The sequence below is a fragment of the Otolemur garnettii genome, unplaced genomic scaffold (genome assembly GCF_000181295.1).
Source record: "Otolemur garnettii isolate 467f Iridium unplaced genomic scaffold, OtoGar3 scaffold00105, whole genome shotgun sequence".
Taxonomy (NCBI): Eukaryota; Metazoa; Chordata; class Mammalia; order Primates; family Galagidae; genus Otolemur; species Otolemur garnettii.
In genome coordinates, this window is record NW_003852500.1 from 2,071,812 (window position 1) to 2,090,697 (window position 18,886).

Below are 18,886 nucleotides of genomic sequence, written 5' to 3' on the forward strand. Positions count from 1 at the left end.
GAAATCCTAATTGGGCCCCCACCCAAGGGTGACAAAGTCCTGTCTGATCCTGCCTTGCAGGAACTGGTATCCCGCCTTTGAGCTCCGTGGGGTACGGGCCCCCCGGATGGACACCCTATCCGTCCCTCTCTCCTTCCTCCGGGGCCCCGCAACCCCCTTTGCTGGACTGTATGGGGTCATGGAGTCCCAAGGGATAGGGGATGGGACTCGCAACAGTCCAGCTCCGTGGGACTGGACGGCCCCACCACTGGTGCCGGGGTGGACCGTGGCCCCTCCTCTCCCGCGGGGGCCGGGCCTGGGGTGGTGCCTGGCGGCGGGGGCGGGCCCCGCGGCAGGGCCCAGTTGCCGGGCCTCGGAGCTGCGGGACGGACCGGGTAGGTGGCCGGGCTAGTACCCGGTGGACACCATGGACCTGCTCTCGGCTCTGAGCCTGGGCGAGTTGGCGCTCAGCTTCTCACGGGTGCCGCTCTTCCCAGTCTTCGACCTCAGCTACTTCATCGTTTCCATCCTCTACCTCAAATATGAACCAGGTGAGCCCCAGGCGAGGGGCTGGAGGGATCTGGTAAGGTGGGGAGGAGGAAACTCGGGGGTCGCGGTGGGGGGCAGCCCTGAATGATGAAGAAAGGGAGGCACAAACCCAGGGACTGGATGGGGGTGTAGGCAGGTGCTAAGATCGTGGGATTCTCCCACGCTGCCTCATACCGAGCTGAGAAGCCCCCAGAATGGCGAGGCTGGGGGAGGGGAAGCAGATGTGGGCGGAAAGGAGGGTGCTTATTGAGGGGAGGGGGAAAACAGGTACTAGGGGCGGGCAAAGAGCAAGTCTTGGGTCATCATAGATCAAGGCTGCCTGAACTTGGGCAAGGGGCGTAGGTAGTGGCGAGGCTGCAGGTGAGGGTCTGCGCTGCTGCCCGAACCAGATGTCCTGGCTGCTGGAAGCTGTGACCTCCCTCCTTGCCCTTGGCACGCGGAGTGGATGCAGCAGCTGAGTGCCTATATAAGGGCCGCTGTGCTGGGGGCTGCGATCAGGTTCAGCGAAAGTGACACCGGTGCCCCTCCTCTCCACTCCCTCCCCTTTCCCCATTGCCTGGCCTGCTGTTTCTTCGTGCCCGACCATACTGGATCTTCGAGCCCGGCGGGAATTCTTTCAGTCCTGTCCCTGGATCCTTTCCATGGAACAGAACCTGCTGCAGGGCGGGGGTGATTTGGGGTCAGCTTCCTCCCTCAGCCCCAAAACCCCATGCCTCTATGAAGCAGCAGGAAAGTAGACCCTGCTTCTTAGATTATATTTTTTTCAAAAATCTTTTAAAGGAGGACGAATGGCCTCCTTAGAATGTGTTCTATTTTTATACAAGGTTCACCATTAGCGAATGTTTCTTGTTCATCTCCTGGTATTTGTTCTAGCACACCAGAAAACTTAATGGACAGTAGAATTTAGCTTTAGAAAAGAGATCAAATACTCCAAACTTTGTGACCTTTCTTCCACTTAGATATAAATTACTCCTAAATCTCAGGATGGAAATAGCCTGTTCTTTTCTAGATGATAAAAATAGGTTCTCACGTTTACTAAAAACTAAAGCTGAAAAGCACAAAGGAAAAAAAGAGATAATTACAGTGACCATAGTGGATAGTGGTGGCCACCTTTCTTGATCTCTCTTCTATTCATTTATGCCTTTGTAGTTACAGATATAAATGCACAATCTTAGGCAAACAGGATCATACTCAACTTGCCAGGCATTTTTTATTCTATTTTTGCCTACCACATGCTAGAACCTATTTCCTTAAAAGCTATTCTGGAAAGCAGTTACTTTGCAAAGCAAAATAGGCTTTTGTATTGTTCTGGTGTGAACATGGGGTTATATTTCCTTTCTAGGGAAGAATTCCTGGTATCTCAGTCCAGTACCCTGGGCAATTTTGAAAAAATGTAAAACAGGAGGATAGGAGCCCTATGGGGTTTTAGGACACAAATGTATGGAGAAAAGAGGCGTCCAGGCTGTCTGGGGACCTGCGGGAAGAACTGAGATATTTCTGTAGGAGTCCCAGAGTAAACCATTGAGCTGGAAATTCTGAAGCCTAAAGGTTCCACAGAAAGGTTGAAAGGTGGCTCTTTAACCTGACTATATATGAGACAATCCAGGGGCTTTTAAATACCTCCTCCTATCTCTGCTCTAGTAATTAAGTCAGAGTATCAAGTTCTCCTCCCCAGTGATTGCTGCTTGCTATCAAGATACCCCAACCAGTTCTACCTCCTCCTCTTATAGCTAGGAAAATAGGAAATAATGGCAAAGCTATCTTAAATACACAAAGAGCCTATGGTCCCATAACTGGAAATGGCAGCTTTGGGACGCAAAACCAGGTCTGCTTGGCTGTAAGAATCAGTACGATTGCTCCAAGGTAGTTGATTGCCTTTTAAAAAGTAAGGCATTAGATTGAACTGTTACCCCTTAGTTTGGTGTGTGTGCTGAGCTTCTGTTAGTGCTTCTACTCAGAATCTATGTGCTGGTCCCAATACAGAATGTCAGTGTAGGGTTCCATGTTGAGAAATTCAGAATTTCAGCCAAGTGTGATGACTCACAACTATAATCTCAGTTACTCGGGGTGGCTGAGGCAGGAGGATCACTTGAAGTCAGGAGTTCCAGACCAGCCTGGGCAACATAGCAAGACCCCTGTCTCTTAAAAATTAAAGAAATTAGTCATCCATGGTGGCTAGCACCTATAGTCCTAGCTACTCACGAGGCTGAAATGGAAGCATCATTTGAGCCCAGGAGTTCAAGATTATAGTGAGCTATAGTCACATAACTATACTTCAGCCTAGTCAACACACCCTCTCTAAAAAAAATTTTTTAAATTAAGAATTCCAGTATTCCTTTTGACTAGAGATGCCATCTTACAGTAATTCACCAAAATGATAAACACACAGGAAAAGAGAAGAGGTACCTGATACACATAATGTAGACATTTTCGAAAATAATAGAGTTGTTCCTTTGGCCACATACATGTGAATCTATAAGAAAAGTGATATTGTCCACATGGGTATTGTTCAAAAAAGCATGCCACACAGATGTCACCATGGCAAAACTGGAAGAGTTTACAGTGTTACCTAGCATGCTGTTGGCATTGTAAACAAACAAGTTAAGGGCAGGATTCTTGCTAAGAGGATTAATGTTTATATTGAGCATATTAAACACTCTAAGAGCAGAGATAGCTTCCTAAAATGTATGAAGGAAAATGATCAAAACAAGGAGGAAGCCAAAGAGAAAAGTACCTGGGTTCAAATGAAGCACCAGCCTGCTCCACCCAGAGAAACTCATTTTGTAAGAATCAATGGAAAGGAGCCTGAGCTGCAAGAACCTGTTCTGTATAAATTCATGGCATAATAGGCAAACAGTGTAGCACACAGGAGAAGCAAAAGAACCAGCCAAAGGGGGGCATAAGGTGTGGACCTATTCTGTATGGATTCATGGCATAATAGGTGCACAGCATAACACATGGGAGAACCAGTTGAAAGGGGGCATGAGGTGCTGGAACCCATTCCCCATGAATTTATGGTGTAATAGACAGAGCAAGCTTTGTCATGTCCAATGGACAGGCCCCTGAGCTCCTGGAACCTATTCCCTATGAATTCAAGGCATACTAGGAGTAAAAAATAAAAGACGGGCTCTGCGCCTGTAGCTCAAGCAACTAAGGTGCCAGCCACATACGCCTGAGCTGGTGGGTTCGAATCCAGCCCAGGCCTGCCAAACAACAATGACAGCTGCAACCAAAAAATAGCTAGGTATTGTGGTGGGCCTCTGTAGTCCAGCTACTTGGGAGGCAGAGGCAGGAGAATCACTTGAGCCCAGGAGTTGGAGGTTGCTGTGAGCTCTGATGCCACAGCACTCTACCCAGGGCAACAGCTTGAGGCTCTGTCTTAAAATAAATAAATTGATAACATTTATAAAAAAGGAAAAAATAAAAGGCAACTATAAAAAAAAAAGAATTTCAGCACAGTGAAAGCATAATATTAGGCTAAGTAGGGGGGCCCTTTTGAGCTCGGGGTCCCATGAAGCCAGCCCTAGCTGATTATGAGAGCCACACTGGCTTTAAGGGGGAAAAAAACTTCAGAATTGGGAGTCAGTTCTGCCTCTAGCACTGGATAAGCACTAAGCAAGTTTCTTCACCTATGTTCATCTGTGAAATAGGATCATTGGTAAGATAATCTCAGACTCCCTTTCCTGGCTACAATGAACATCTTTTGAGAACTTTATTAGTGATAGGGTCTAAGAAGAGATTTGTGAGTGATGCTTAAGTTTATTTGGAAGTATGTGGAGGAATGTATAATATTATCTGAGATACTGGCATTTTCTGGGTCAGGCTTTCTCAAGACTCCTGAGTAAAGATGGTGAGTGTGATCCTCAGCTGCGTAGGATCTATGCCACCTCAGAGCCAGGTAGAAATGCAGGGTCTCGGTACCTCCCACCCTCTGTCTGCTGAATCAAAGTCTGTATTTGACCAAGATTCTCAGATGATTTATGAGCACGCTGAAGTTTGCAAAGAGATGAACTGAAAGAATCAGGAACTGTTTATTAAACCTAGAGCTCTTTAAGGGTATGGAGGTCTGAGTCTGCCTCACTTGCAGGACTCCCAAGTTCCATACAAAAGGAGAGAAGGAAGCAGTGGGTGACTGGCTGCATAACTGAAGAAATGAATGAATGAATGACAACCCTATATATCTTAAGCCCTCATCCATCAAAAAAAGCTTTGTAATACTTCTCAAACTGGGCAGACTTGATTGGGGAGATTTTAAAAATCCTTTTGTCCTGGTAGCACCTCTCTATGATTTAAATGAGAATTACTGGGGGTGTCAAAGCATCAGTATTGTTAAAAGTTCCTCAGATTAGAACTAGCTTTTTGCATCAGAGTTTCCCAACATTGGAAATAGTGACAGTATTGGCTGTGCTGTGCATTTCACAATGTTTCACGGCATCCCTGGCCTCTGCCCATTGGATGCCAGTACACCTTCTCCCCTGTCATTAGTTGTAATGACAACTAAAACTGCCCCCAAACATCATTAGTGTCCCTGGAACACGGTCTCCCCATGTTGAGAACCATTGATCTCTAGACCAGAAAACTCAAACTCCAAATCATCTGGAGGCCAGACAGATGCTACACGACACAGAAGCAAGTGGTAAGGATCATCTGTCTCCAGGTGAGGACCAACCAGGACATCTCCACCTGCTTGGGGTTGGAGGCGCCAGAGCTGAATTTTCAAGAGAAGCTGGAAATGTGGATTTGCAGTTTCCTATGTTGGCTATTCAAACATTTTTTTTTTCTTTTTTAGGTAATATGCTATTTATTTATTTAATTTTTAGAGAGAACATCCTACTATGTCACCTTGGCTGAGTGCAGTGGTGCATTCATAACTCACTGTAACTTCAAACTCCTGGGCTCAAGCAATCATCCTGCCTCTACCTCCCCCAAAGGGCTGGGATTATAGGCATGAGCCACCACACCTGGCCAGACTTTATCTTTTAGAGCAGTTTTATGTCCACAGCAAAATTAAGCTGAAAGTAATATGTACTCCCCTTCCCTTGCCTCTCCAACATCCCACACTCAAGTGATACATTTGTTAAGGTCAATGAATCCATAGTATAAACTTCATTATTACCATACTACCATCATTATCAGATATTGTCAACCAGTGTGTCATTTACATAGGGTTTCTTTATGTTGTATATTCTATGGATTTTGACAAATGTGTAATACCATGTTTGTACCATTATATAGTGCAATTTTAAATTTAAATTCCTGTGCAATTTTAAATTTCACACTATTTTAAATTACACGCAAACTTTATGACCATTCTGTGTAATAGTATCACACAGAGCACAGTCACTGGTCCCAACTTATATGGTTTGACTCATGATGGTTCCGCTTATACTTTTTTGACTTTATGATGGTGCAAAAGCAACATGGATTTGGTTCCTTAGCATGCAGTGGGGTTATGTCCAAATAAATCCTTCAGATGCTAAAAATATCATAAACAACAGCACTTTCTTGCCTTAACAATTCCCTGTGTTCTACCTATTTATTCTTCCCTCTCCCCAACCCCAACCCCTGGCAACTAATTTTTTACTGCCTGCCTCCATAGTTTTGCTTTTTCCAGAATGTCACAAAGTTGGAATCATATAGCACATAGCCTTTTCAGATTGGCTTTTTCACTTAGCAATATTCATTTTAGATCCGTGTGTGTATGTGTCTTGATAGCTCACTTAATATTCCATGGTAAGGATGTATCATAGCTGGTATATCCTTTCATCTCCTGAGGGACATCTTGATTGTGGTTTGAGAATTTTTTCAAATGTTGTGGAGGCTGAGGAAAGCAGTTCTTTGATCCCTGGCTTAAGATCTCTTGGTTTGGGGCAGGATGTGGTTCACACCTATAATCCCAGCACTCTGGGAAGCCGAGGCGGGTGAGTTGCTTAAGCTCATGAGTTTGAGGTTACTGTGAGCTATGATGCCATGGTACTCTATCCAGGGTGACAAAGTGAGACTGTCTCAAGAGAAAAAAATAAATCTCTGGTTTGAACTGTAAGCTTTCTGGTGGCAAGGGGCTGTTCACCCTGCAACCTTGTAAGACAAAGTCTGCCATCTCCATTTTATGGGACAGGAAACTAAGGCAGAAAGCTGAACTCAAAAGCTCAAGAGAAGGCTTGTCTTAGAGTCACCGAGAGATTTGGTCAATATACCACACCTCATCTACCTGGAGTGTCCTGGAGACCTTTCTGATACTGCCTTGCCAGCTGCAAATGAGACATGGGGTCCCAGAGAGGGACAGTCACAGTGTCTGTCACAGACCAGGACTTAGGGACCCAAGACTGCTTCCTTCCTGAGACATGACTGATTTCTAAAAATCCATCTACTGGGCAAGATGGCTCATGCCTATAGTCCAGCTACTTAGGAGGCTGATGCAGGAGGATCACTTGAGCCCAGGAGTTTAAGGTTGTAGTGAGCTGTGATAATGCCACTGTTCTTTAGTGTGGGTAACAGAACAAGACTGTCTTAAAACAAAATAAAAAATCCATCTACTGAAATTTCCACCCACAGGTACTTTGCATTTCCATTCAGTCCCAGGAACACCTCTTGCATAATTGCTGAGCACTAAGCAATCTCTTTTTACCCTCATAGGCATCTCTTAAAATGACAAAGCACTGGAACACATACCTTGGCCAGGTTTGCCAAAGATAAGCACCAAAAGTCCCATGTTCCAGGAACCTCCTGGGACCCAGGCAAAGCAGGATAGTTGGTCGTGCTGGACAGCATTCCCATCTCACACGCACGAACAAACTGAGGCCTGGAGAGGAAAGTAACTAACCTATGCTTAACCAGGAGAGGAGGAGGTGAATGCATGGCTGGCACGTTTGGGTTTGAAACCCAGAGTCTCTGGCTTCCTGGTGTTATCCTCAAATCCAGTAAGTGAAACCAAAGAGGAGTTAAGCAAAGCAGAAGAACTTGGGCTTTGGAACCAGGACCACAGTTTCTTAGCTATCATCTTGCTGCCTTGGAGCAGGCCTGTCTCTCATCTCAATCTTCTCATCTCTGGCAATGGTGAAACTTGTCCTGTCCTTCCAGGGTTTAAGAAATATAATGATGAGGCCCAGGCTCAGTGGTTCATGCCTCTTATCCCAGCACTTTGGGAAGCTCATACGGGAGGATGCAGAGGATTGCTTGAGGCCAGGAGTCTGAGGCCATCCTGACCAAGAGCAAGACCTCTGTCTCTACTAAAACTAGAAAAATTAGCTGGGCACCTATAGTCCCAGCTACTTGGGAGGCTGAGGCAGAGGATTGCTTGAGCCCAGGAGTTTGAGGTTGCAGTGAGCTGTGAATGACACCAGTGCATGGCATTGTAGCCTGGTGACAGAGCAAGACCTTGTCTCCAAAAAAAAAAAGCATATTGATGGAAAAGTGTGATTTCATTGAATTAATCACAACTCAGCTAGAGTGAGTAGTCTCAGTCTAAGTCTAATCTTTTGACAATGGAGGAAACTGCCTCTGGGGGCATGGGTGATCATTTGCCAAGTCCATGCTAGTGTCGGGCAGAGCCTGAACCTGGGTGTGTGACTCTTATCCCAGGGCATTCCTGTGCTGTAGACATGACAACCTACTTGTCAGGGCATTACTCCCACAAACCCTACTGCTCCCCAGCCTCTGTCCCTGGGTTAATCCCAGAGGGCACACAAAAGACCTTGGAAAGAATTCAGCCCCTCAGAGTTATTTTTAGATACAGAGGTATCCATTTCTGCACAACATGGATGCCTTACCTGACCTGGCCCCTACAGGACCCACCAGCTGCTCCAGAGGATTAGCTCTCAGCGGGCTGCGTTTTAAATAGACCCCAGGGATAGACATGAGAATATTTTACTTCATACCCTTAGGCCCTGCATCAATGTTGAGGGCAGGAAGAAGATGCACTTTGGGATTGTTACTCCCAGGGTGAGATTGGAGGAGAGAAATTTTAATTTCAACTCTTGTCAGGAGTTAGGCAAAGAAGGAATTAGGGTTCCCAGTTGACTAAAAGAAAAAAATGGTTTGTTCAAGATCACATGGTTAGCTGGTAGGGATAGCAAAGGGAAGGGAGATAATTCTAAAACAATGGAATTGGGCATGCTTCCTGATAATCAAATGTATATGGGACAGGTACATAAATTGTGATCTGTTCTTATGGTAGAATATTGTACAGCAGCAAAAGTGAATATTACCCTTGGAAACGCTCTAAGCAAAAGAAGCCAGACGCAAAAGGCACATATTGTATGCCAACATTGCATGGGGCTAAAGTTTTTAAGAGAAAAAAAGCACATATTATATGAGTCTACCTATATGAAATATATACATTTCAGAACCCTCCCTGCCTTCCTTCCGACAGACTCCCACTTTGTCACCTGGCTAGAGTACAGTGGTATCATGGTAGCTCACTGCAACCTCAAACTTTTAGGCTCAAGTGATTCTCTGCCTCAGCCTCCCAGTGGCTGGAACAACAGGCATGTGTCACCATACTCAGCTAATTTTTCTATGCTTTTCATAGAGACAGCGTCTCAGTCTTGCTCAAGTTGGTCTCAAACTCCTGAGATCAAGTGATCTTCCTTCCTCAGCATCCCAGAGTGCTTGGATTACTGGTACAAGCCACCGTGCCTGGCTGTTTTTTCTAGTTTTAATGATAAAATATTTCAGACACATAGTTGTACCTGAGATTGCAGTCATTCATCATCATACCTGGATAGTTTTTTAATTTTTTTTCACACAGTTTCTCTGTGTTGTCCAAGCCAGTCCCAAACTCCTGACCTCAAGTGGTCCTCCCACTTAAGCATCTCAAAGTGCTGAGATTATAGGCATGCCCCACTTTTTTTTTTTTGAGACAGAGTCTCATTTTGTCACCCCCAGTAGGGTGCTGTGGCGTCATAGCTCACAGCAACCTTAGTCTCCTGGGCTACAGTGATTCTCTTGCCTCAGCCTCCCAAGTAGCTGGGACTACAGACGCCAGCCACTCCTGGCTAGTTTTAGAGGCGGGGTCTTGCACTAGCTCAGGCTTGGCTCCAACTTGTGAGCTCAGACAGTCTGCCCCCCTTGGCCTCCCAGAGTGTGGGGATTACAGGAGTGAGCCCCCACTTTTTTAAACTTTTTTTTTTTTTTTTACTTGTTGGGGATTCATTGAGGGTACAAGAAACTAGGGTGGGTTTTTTTTTTTGTAACTTTTAATAGCTTTATTGAGGTAGAATTCACATAACTTCTCATTCACCCATTTAAAACCTCCTATTCACTTGTTTTTAGTATATGTACAGAGTTGTACAACAATCACCCCAAAAAGAAACCTTCAGCTGTTAGTACCCCTCCAATTTCTGCTCTCAGTAGTCACTAATCTACTTTTTAACATTGAATAAAATAGCAAGACCTACACAGAGAAAGGATGGAGTCCACAGGGTGTGGGAGTCCACAGGCAGGAATGATGGCTACCTGGCCAACACCCTAAAGTAAGGAACCCTCCCTGGAGGAAGCAGCATTTGTGCTTGGTCTTTTCTGTTTCTATGGCCTTGGTCTTTCTGTGCCACCAAGTGTGGAGTGCCTTCACTATGTGCTTGCCCTGTGTTCCTATTTATTTAATTCTACCTTCAAGGACCCCTCCACATAAGCATTCTCTGATTTCCCCACTGGTACCAATGCCTGGTGTCTTCTGTCTGCCTCCGTGGCACTCCCCCAGAGAGAGAAGGCTAGGGTACTCTCCTGTGTTCACCTTTTCTTTTCTGCTCTGCCTTCCCACCTAGGGTAAAGTAAAACCCTTTCCTAGCAAAGAAACATTTTTCATAGGCAGAGATCATAACACAACAACAGAAACACAACCCAGTTTTTAAAAATATAGATTTTGGGAAGCCAAGGCAAGAGGATCATTTGAGGCCAAAAGTTCAAGACCACCCAACTTAGCAACACTCTGTATTTACAAAAAAAATTTTTAGTTGCCAGTTGCGGTATCATGCGCCTATAGGCAGGAATTAGGAGAATTGCTTGAGTATTGGAGTTCAAGGCTATAGTGACCTATGATTGGGCAAAAGAGTGAGACCCTGTGTATAAAGACAATAATAGTACATCTTTTCTTTGCTGATAGAGTCTCAGTCTGTCACCCGGGTTAGAGTGCCATGGCCTCAGCCTGACTTACAGCAACCTCACACTCCTGGACTCAAGCAGTCCTGCCTCAGCCTCCCGAGTAGCTGGGATTATAGGCATCCACTACCACGCTTGGCTATTTTTCTATTTTTAGCAGAGATGAGGTCTTGCATTGCTCAGGGTGGTCTGAACTCCTGAGCTCAAGTCATTCTCCCACCTCAGCCTTCCTGAGTACTAGGATTATAAGTGTGAGCCACTGTGACCAGCCATTAAATAATAAAAATTTTAAAGAAGCTTGACTAGACATGTCTCCAAAGAAGATAGACAAATGACCAATGAGCACATGAAAAGATGCTCCAGGCTCAGTGCCTGTGGCTCAAGCAGCTAAGGCGCCAGCCACATACACCTAAGGTGGTGGGTTCAAATCTAGCCTGGGCCCACCAAACAACAATAACGGCTGCAACAACAAAAAAAAATAGTCGGGCGTTGTGGTGGGTGCCTGTAGTCCCAGCTACCTGGGAGGCGGAGGCAGGAGAATCACTTGAGCCCAGGAGTTGGAGGTTGCTGTGAGCTGTGATGCAACAGCACTCTACCCAGGGCAATAGCTTGAGGCTCTGTCTCAAAAAAATAAAAAAGATGCTCCACATCACTAATCATTAGGGAAATGCAGGTCCAAACCATCATGAGAAACCACTTCATAGTTTCCTTGATGGCTGTTAGCAGCAACAACAATAAAACCCAGAAAACAAAGAAGTGTTGGTGTAGATGTGGAGATATTAGAACCCTGTGCACTGCAGGTGAATGTAAAATGGTGTAGGCTCTGTGGAAAACAATTGGTGGTTCCAAACAAAATTAAACATAGAATTAATTACCATGTAATCTAGCAATCCTATTTCTTAGTATATACCCAAAGGAATTGAAAGCAGAGAATCGAAGATATTTGTACACCTGTGTTCATAGCAGCCAAATGTGTACACATATGTTCACAATAGCCAAAAGGTAGAAACAATGCAAGTGTCAAAATGTGTCATATCCATGCAGTGAAATATTCCACCTTGAAAAGAAATCTTTTTTTTTTTTTTTTTTTTGCTCTTTTGGGCCACAGTGCAATGTGTCACGATAGCTCACAGTAACCTCAAATTCCTAGGTACAAGTGATCCTTCTATGTCAGCCTATTGAATATCTGAGACGACAAGTATGTGTCACCATGCCAAGCCAATTTTTGTATTTTTTGTAGTGATAAGGTTTCACTCTGAGCTCAAGTGATCCTCCCATCTTGGCCTCCCAAAGTGCTAGAATTACAGGTGTGAACCAGCACACCCAACCATGAAGTGGAATCTTAATACATGCTACAATGGAGATGAACCTTGAGGACATGAGTTCTAAATGAAATAAGTCAATCACAAAACAAATACAGTATTATTCCACTTATATGAGGTTCCTGGAGTCATTAAATTCATAAATACAGGAAGTAGAATGGTGGTTGGCAGGGCCTAAGGGAGAGGGGTTAGGGAGTGGTTAGTGTTTAACAGGGACAGAGTCTCAGTTTGAGAAGATGAAACAGTGCTGGAGATGGGTAGTGGTGATAGTTGCACAACAATCTGAATGTTCTTAATGCCATAGAACTGTACAAAAATGGTATATTTTATGTATCTTTTACATAATTTAAAAAAATTTTTTTGAGACAGTCTCACTTGGTCACCCTCGGTAGAGTGCCGTAGTGTCACAGTTCACAGCAACCTCAAACTCTTGGGCTCAAGCAATTTTCTCTTGCCTCAGCCTCCTAAGTAGCGGGGACTACAGGTGCCTGCCACACGACTGGCTATTTTTAGAGACGGGGTCTCGTTCTTGCTCAGGCTTTTCTTGACTCTGTGAGCTCAGGCAATCCACCTGCCTAGGCCTCCAGGGATGCTAGTATTACAAGCATGAGCCACATCATCTTTTTTTTTTTAGACAGAGTCTTACTATATTGCCCTCAGTAGAGTGCTGTGGCATCACAGCAACCTCAAACTCATGGGCTTAAGAGATTTTCTTGCCTCAGCCTCCCAAGTAGTTGGGACTACAGGCACCTGCCACAACGCCCAGCCATTTTTTCTCGCAGTTGTCATTGTTTTGCTGGTCTGTGTTGGGCTCGAACCTGCCAGCCTTGGTGTGCATAGCTGGTGCCATAACCACTGTGCTACAGGTGCTGAGCCCTCAAAAAAATTTTTTTAAAAGAAATCCTGGGGTAGCACCAGTGGCTCAAAGGAGTAAGGCACAGCTCCACATGCCAGAAGTGGCAGGTTCACACCCAGCCCCAGCCAAAACCTGCAAAAAAAAAAAAAAAAAGAGGCTTGGCACCTGTGGCTCAAGTGGCTAAGGCGCCAGCCACATACACCTAAGGTGGTGAGTTCGAATCCAGCCCAAGCCCGCCAAAACAACAATGACAGCTGCAACCAAAAAATAGCCAGGCGTTGTGGTGGGCGCTTGTGGTCCCAGCTACTTGGGAGGCAGAGGCAGGAGATGCGCTTGAGCCCAGGAGTTGGAGGTTGCTGTGAGCTGTAATGCCAGGGCACTCTACCCAGGGGGATAGCTTGAGGTTCTGTCTCAAAAAAAAAAAAAAAGAAAAAAAGAAATCCTGGCTGGCCAGTTGCAGTGGCACATGCCTGTAATCCTAGCACTCTGAGAAGCCATGGCAGGAGAATCACTTTAGCTCAAGAGTTCGAGACCAGCCTGAGCAAAATTGAGACCTGTCTCTACTAAAAATAGAAAAACTAGCTGGATTTCCTACCAGGCACCTGTAGTCCCAGCTGTTTGGGAGGCAGAGGCAAGAGAATTGCTTGAGCCCAAGAGTTTGAAGTTATTGTGAGCTATGATGACGCCACAGCACTCTACCCAGGGCAACAGAGTAAGAGTGTCTTAAAAAAAAAAAGCCTGGGGCAGTGGCACACACCTATGTCCAAGCTACTAGGGAGGCTGATGGGGGAGGACTGGTTGATCCCAGGAGTTTAAACATAATGAGACTCTGTTTAAAAAAAATCTCAAAACAGGGCTGTGCCTATGGCTCAAAGGAGTAGGGTGCTGGCTCCATATACCAGAGGTGGAGGGTTCAAACCTGGCCCCAGCCAAAAAATATAATAATAATAATAAAGCTTCTTATATATTAAAACAAAAAAATCTCAAAACAGTATAGGGTCTAGGCTAGGCACAGTGGCTGACACCTATAATCCTAAAGCACTCTGGGAGGTCGAGGTGGGCTGATCACTTGAGTTCGTGAATTTGAGACCTGCCTGAGCAAAAGTGAGACTTTGTCTTTACTAAAAATAAAAAAACTGAGGATCACTTGAGCCCAAGAGTTGGAGGTTACTGTGAGATAAGACTCCACGGCATGCTACCTAGGACGACAGCTTGAGACTCAAAAAAAGAAAAGGCGGGGGGTGGGGAGTGGTGTTTGAAAAATGCGAGCATAGGTAGTGCAACGTGGTTCACACCCATAATCCTAGCACTCCGGGAAGCTGAAGCAGGAGGATTGCTTGGCTCAGCAGTTCAGAATCAGCCTGAGCAAGAGGGAGACTCTGTTTCTGCAAAAAAAAAAAAAATAGAAAAATTAGCCAGGTGTGGTGGCACCTGCTTGTAATCCCAGCTACTTGGGAGGCTGAGGCAGAAGGATCACTAGGGCCCAGGAGTTTGAGGTTGCAGCAAGCTGTGATGATACTACTGCACTCTATCTAGTCTGGGTGACAGAGTGAGACCCTGTCTCAAAAGAGAAAATTAAATTAAATATAAAGATTCAACATAAGCTTGTAGGGATCTTGGGTATTAATTAGCCAGGGCATCAGTAGCAGTTTTAAAGTGTCTCCAGTTGCGCCAACTCTCCAAGCCTCAGCCTTTTCCTGGCAGTAACATTCCTGCAATAATAAAAGTCATCACTTGACTGAGGCTATTGATGGGGATTTAAGGAGTCCTGAATGTGAGCCAATGTCATTGTTATCACCACTTTTCAGGGTGTGGAGGAAAAAGCCCCATCTCAGCTCTGTATTTTCTCTGTGGAATCTGAGGCATGTGTGCAGCCTCTCTGAACCTTGGTTCTTCCTCTAAAATTTGCAAACTGCCTGGTTTGCGTGGACACTGAATTGGGATAGCTTGACCAGAGAGCATGGGGTTAAAGCACACCCTTGGCACTGTGGTGACAGTGGGGGATGCTCCCATACCTCCCAGGTGCAGTCGAGCTGTCCCGGCGCCACCCCCTGGCGTCCTGGCTATGTGCTATGCTGCACTGTTTTGGGAGTTACATCCTGGCTGATCTGCTCCTCGGAGAGCCTCTGATCGACTATTTCAGCAACAACTCCAGCATCCTATTGGCCTCTGCTGTCTGGTAAGCAATGCAGGATATAGGAGAGCAGGGTCAAGAGGGGAGCAGGGACAACTCTTGGGCACCACGGAGATGGGAGGTTGGAGGATGGAGAAGCCAGGATACACCAGCACAACCTCTGTGGTGGTCTTGTACACACTGTCCTCAATGCCCAGCTGTGATCTGGGTCCTGCATGTTGTGGGTCAGAGGGGAGGGTCTGACCCAACCACATACCCCACTTCCTGGTGGCCCGCCCCTTCCCCAACATTCAACATTCTCTCCCCTAAAGGTACTTGATTTTCTTCTGTCCCCTGGACCTATTCTACAAGTGTGTCTGCTTCCTGCCTGTCAAACTTATCTTCGTGGCCATGAAGGAGGTAGTGAGAGTCCGCAAGATCGCAGTGGGTATCCACCACGCACATCACCACTACCACCATGGGTGGTTCGTCATGATTGCAACTGGGTGGGTCAAAGGTAAATAGGATGGTGACAACAACGACAATGAAAAATCACTGCAGTTGAGAACCTTTGATTCAGTGCTACCATCAGTCGCCCAAATTGGGACAGCCATGCTCCGACTGGAGTGGGTATGCAAATCTCCCCCATTACAAGATACCTTAGTAGGCTGGGCTTGGTGGCTCACACCTGTAATCCTACCACCTTGGGCAGCAAAGCCAGGAGGATCACTTGAATCTAGTAGTTGAAGCTAGCCTGCACAACATAGCCAGACCTCATCTCTACAAAAAATAGAAAAATTAGCCAGTATGGTAGTGTGTGTCTATAGTCCCAGGTACTTGGGAGACTGAGACGGGGATCACTTGCAGCCCAGGAATTTGAGGTTCCAGTGAGCTATGGTGACACTACTGCACTCAAGCTCTGGGTGACAGAGCAAGACCCTGTCTCAAAACAAAAGAAAGCCTTTGATGTAAACGGGAAGATTCTTCTGCAAATGTGACTGTCAATAGGTAAACAGAGACAATGAAAATAACAAAAGCCAATGTCACTGGAAGAGGGTTTGTCACCTGCAGTGCTACTGACATTTTGGGCTGGATTATTCTCTAGTGGAGACTGTCCTGTGCATTGTAGGGTATTGAGGAGCATCCCAGGCCTCTGCCCACAAAATGCCAGCCAGTAACACCCTTGTCCCCCAGCTGTGACAACCAAAATTGTCTCCAGACATTGCCAAATGCCTCCTTGAGAGCAAAATTGTTTCAGGTGAGCACCTCTTCAGTAGAGCGCTAACTACAAAGGGTTCTTAACCTTTGTTGATGAGGCCTTTGTTTTAGCCTAGTGAAGCCTATGAACCTTTTGGTTTTAAATGCAAAAATATAGATGATAACAAAGAGAAGCCCATTATTTTAAAATAGTTATCAAAATATTTTAAAAATACAATATAATAATGTCATGCTTCTTTATTAGTCCTTTATATAGAAGACCTTTCAGTAGCACCTAGTAACTATCAATCTTTTGAAGTAACATCCAGCACCAACAGAATCTCGAAACCATCTGTAGCCAGATGGTTTAACCATCTGAAGACCTTTCAGTAGCACCTAGTAACTATCAATCTTTTGAAGTAACATCCAGCACCAACAGAATCTGTAGCCAGTTGGTTTAACAAACCAACTGGAATGTTAAAAAAAAAAAAAAAACAAAACTGTGGGTTCTGTTGGTAACCATGACAACCTCAAAAATCCTACCGAGAGTGCTGGGCACAGTGGCTCATATCTGTAATCCTAACACTGGCAGGCTGAGGCAAGTGGATTGCTTGAGTTCACAAGTTCAAGACCAGCCTGAGCAAAAGTGAGACCCCATATCTACTAAAAATAGGAAAACTGAGACAAGAGGATCACTTGAGTCCAAGAGTTGGAGGTTGCTGTAAGCTATGATGTCATGGCACTCTACCCAGGGTGAGAATTTTTCAGCAAAAAAAAAAAAAAAAAAAATACTACTGACATTGCTGCCATTCATGATGGAAGGAAAGGCTGAGTTTCAGTGGGAGGGATGGGAAAATGAAGTTGTAATTATTTTTCCTGTCTAGCTTTGTGAACCCCAGGTTAAGACCCCTGATTCAGGGCAGGTTTTGAGTTGAGGTCTTTGATCCTTAAGACTCTATTTAGGAGGGATCCAGCATCATTCTCTTTTCCTGATAAAGGAAGTAAAATGTCTTGCCCAAGGTCACACAGCAAAGGGATACAGCTGGTTTTGGCTTCAGATCTTCTGATTCGAATGTCCATGCTTTTGCCCATTTTGAAGTCCTTTTCCCTCTATCCATGTATGCTAACAGGCAGAACAAAGTAGACTTTAAAACAAAACAAATATTACTAGAAATAAAGAGGGACATTTTATAGTAATAAAAGGATCAATCTACCAGGAAGGTACAACAACTGTAAACATATAAACCCTTAGAAACAGAGCTCTAAAATACATAAAGCAAAAGTTAAGGGAGAAAGGCAATTAATTATTTGTAAAGTAGACCTGGCTAGGTACAGTTGCTCATGCCTATAATCCTAGCACTCTGGGAGGCTGAGGCAGGTGGACTGCTTGAGCTCACAAGTTTGAGACCCTGCCTCTACTAAAAATAATAGGAGGCTAAGGCAAGAGGATTGCTGGAGCCCAAGAACTTGAGGTTGCTATGAGCTATGATGATATCACAACACTCTACCCAGGGCCACAGCAAGACTGTCTCAAAAAAAAGACCAAGGACTAACATGAATGCAGGGAATGAAGGCCTGAACAAGTGCTAAAAACCATTAGGCAGAAAAGTGGGTCAAGGGTTAACAGGCTTGTTCAGAAGCACCCTGTCCTGTAGGTTCTGGCGTTGCCCTCATGTCCAACTTTGAGCAGCTACTCCGAGGGGTCTGGAAGCCCGAGACCAATGAGATCCTGCACATGTCCTTGTGAGTATCCCACCCACCCTTCTCCATCCTGCCTGTATGTACAGGTGTCTGCCCCTAGGTTGAATACCGCTGATAACTTGGAGAAGCCTCAACCCCTGATTCTACCTTCAGAAGCTTCCAGAGGCTATGGCTGGGAAAGCCCAGAGTAGGAGCCATAGCTCTGCATAGGGGATGGGGTAAGACAGAGCTTCCAGGAAGAGGAGACACTCAATTGGGGTTTTAAAGAGTGAATAGGAGTTTTTAGCTAAGAAGGAACCTCCTGACAGGCCAGCACCTTTGCCGACTGTTGGATCAGAAAAGGGCAGCAGTTTTGCAAAGATTGCTCATGTGAATGATAATAATAACAATTTGGGGGGGTGGCACCTGTGGCTCAGTGGGTAGTGTGCCCCATATACCAAGGATGGCGGGTTCTAACCCGGCCCCAGACAAACTGCAACAACAACAAAACAGCCGTTGTGGTGGATGCCTGTAGTTGTAGCTACTCGGGAGGCTGAGGCAAGAGAATTGCCTAAACCCAGGAGTTGGAGGTTGCTGTGAGCTGTGACACCACAGCACTCTACCAAGGGCAATAAAGTGAGACTCTGTCTCTAAAAATAATAATAACAATAATAACAACAACTTTTTTAAAGTGAAAAAGTAAAAATGTCGCTGGTCTATAGGGTTGGAGCAGGAGCGTGAGTGGGGAGTGAGGGGTACAGAGTGTAGGGTACAGATAGTAGGAAGTATATTTGGAACTAAGTGGAAAGGGCCAGAAATCAGCATCCAAGACCCAATGCGGGATCCTAAACTGGATTTAGCCCAATACATTTTGAGATCAAGGCCTAATACATATTTAAGATACCTTGCAAGTTTGGGCTAGTTAAATGTTCCTGCAGTCTACAATAAGTAAAGCTACAAGCCATGAAAATATGAACCTCATATGCCATTGAAAATCTCCCATTTTGGGATGGCGCCTGTGGCTCAAGGGAGTAGGGCACTGGTCCCATATGCTGGAGGTGGCGGGTTCAACCCCAGCCCCAGCCAAAAACT

General features: G+C 45.3%; 1 protein-coding gene across 1 annotated transcript in view; it reads left to right on the forward strand.

Annotated features, from left to right (window-relative positions):
- The first annotated feature begins 397 nt into the window (after positions 1 to 397).
- The window catches only part of TMEM38A (transmembrane protein 38A), a 22,300-nt gene continuing 3,811 nt past the window's right edge, over positions 398 to 18,886 (forward strand). The window contains exons 1-4 of the mRNA XM_003796532.2: positions 398 to 530; positions 14,827 to 14,983; positions 15,250 to 15,434; positions 17,770 to 17,857. Coding sequence (XP_003796580.1) covers positions 407 to 530; positions 14,827 to 14,983; positions 15,250 to 15,434; positions 17,770 to 17,857 — 554 coding nt within the window. The 5' untranslated portion in view covers positions 398 to 406. The remainder of the gene's footprint in view (positions 531 to 14,826; positions 14,984 to 15,249; positions 15,435 to 17,769; positions 17,858 to 18,886) is intronic.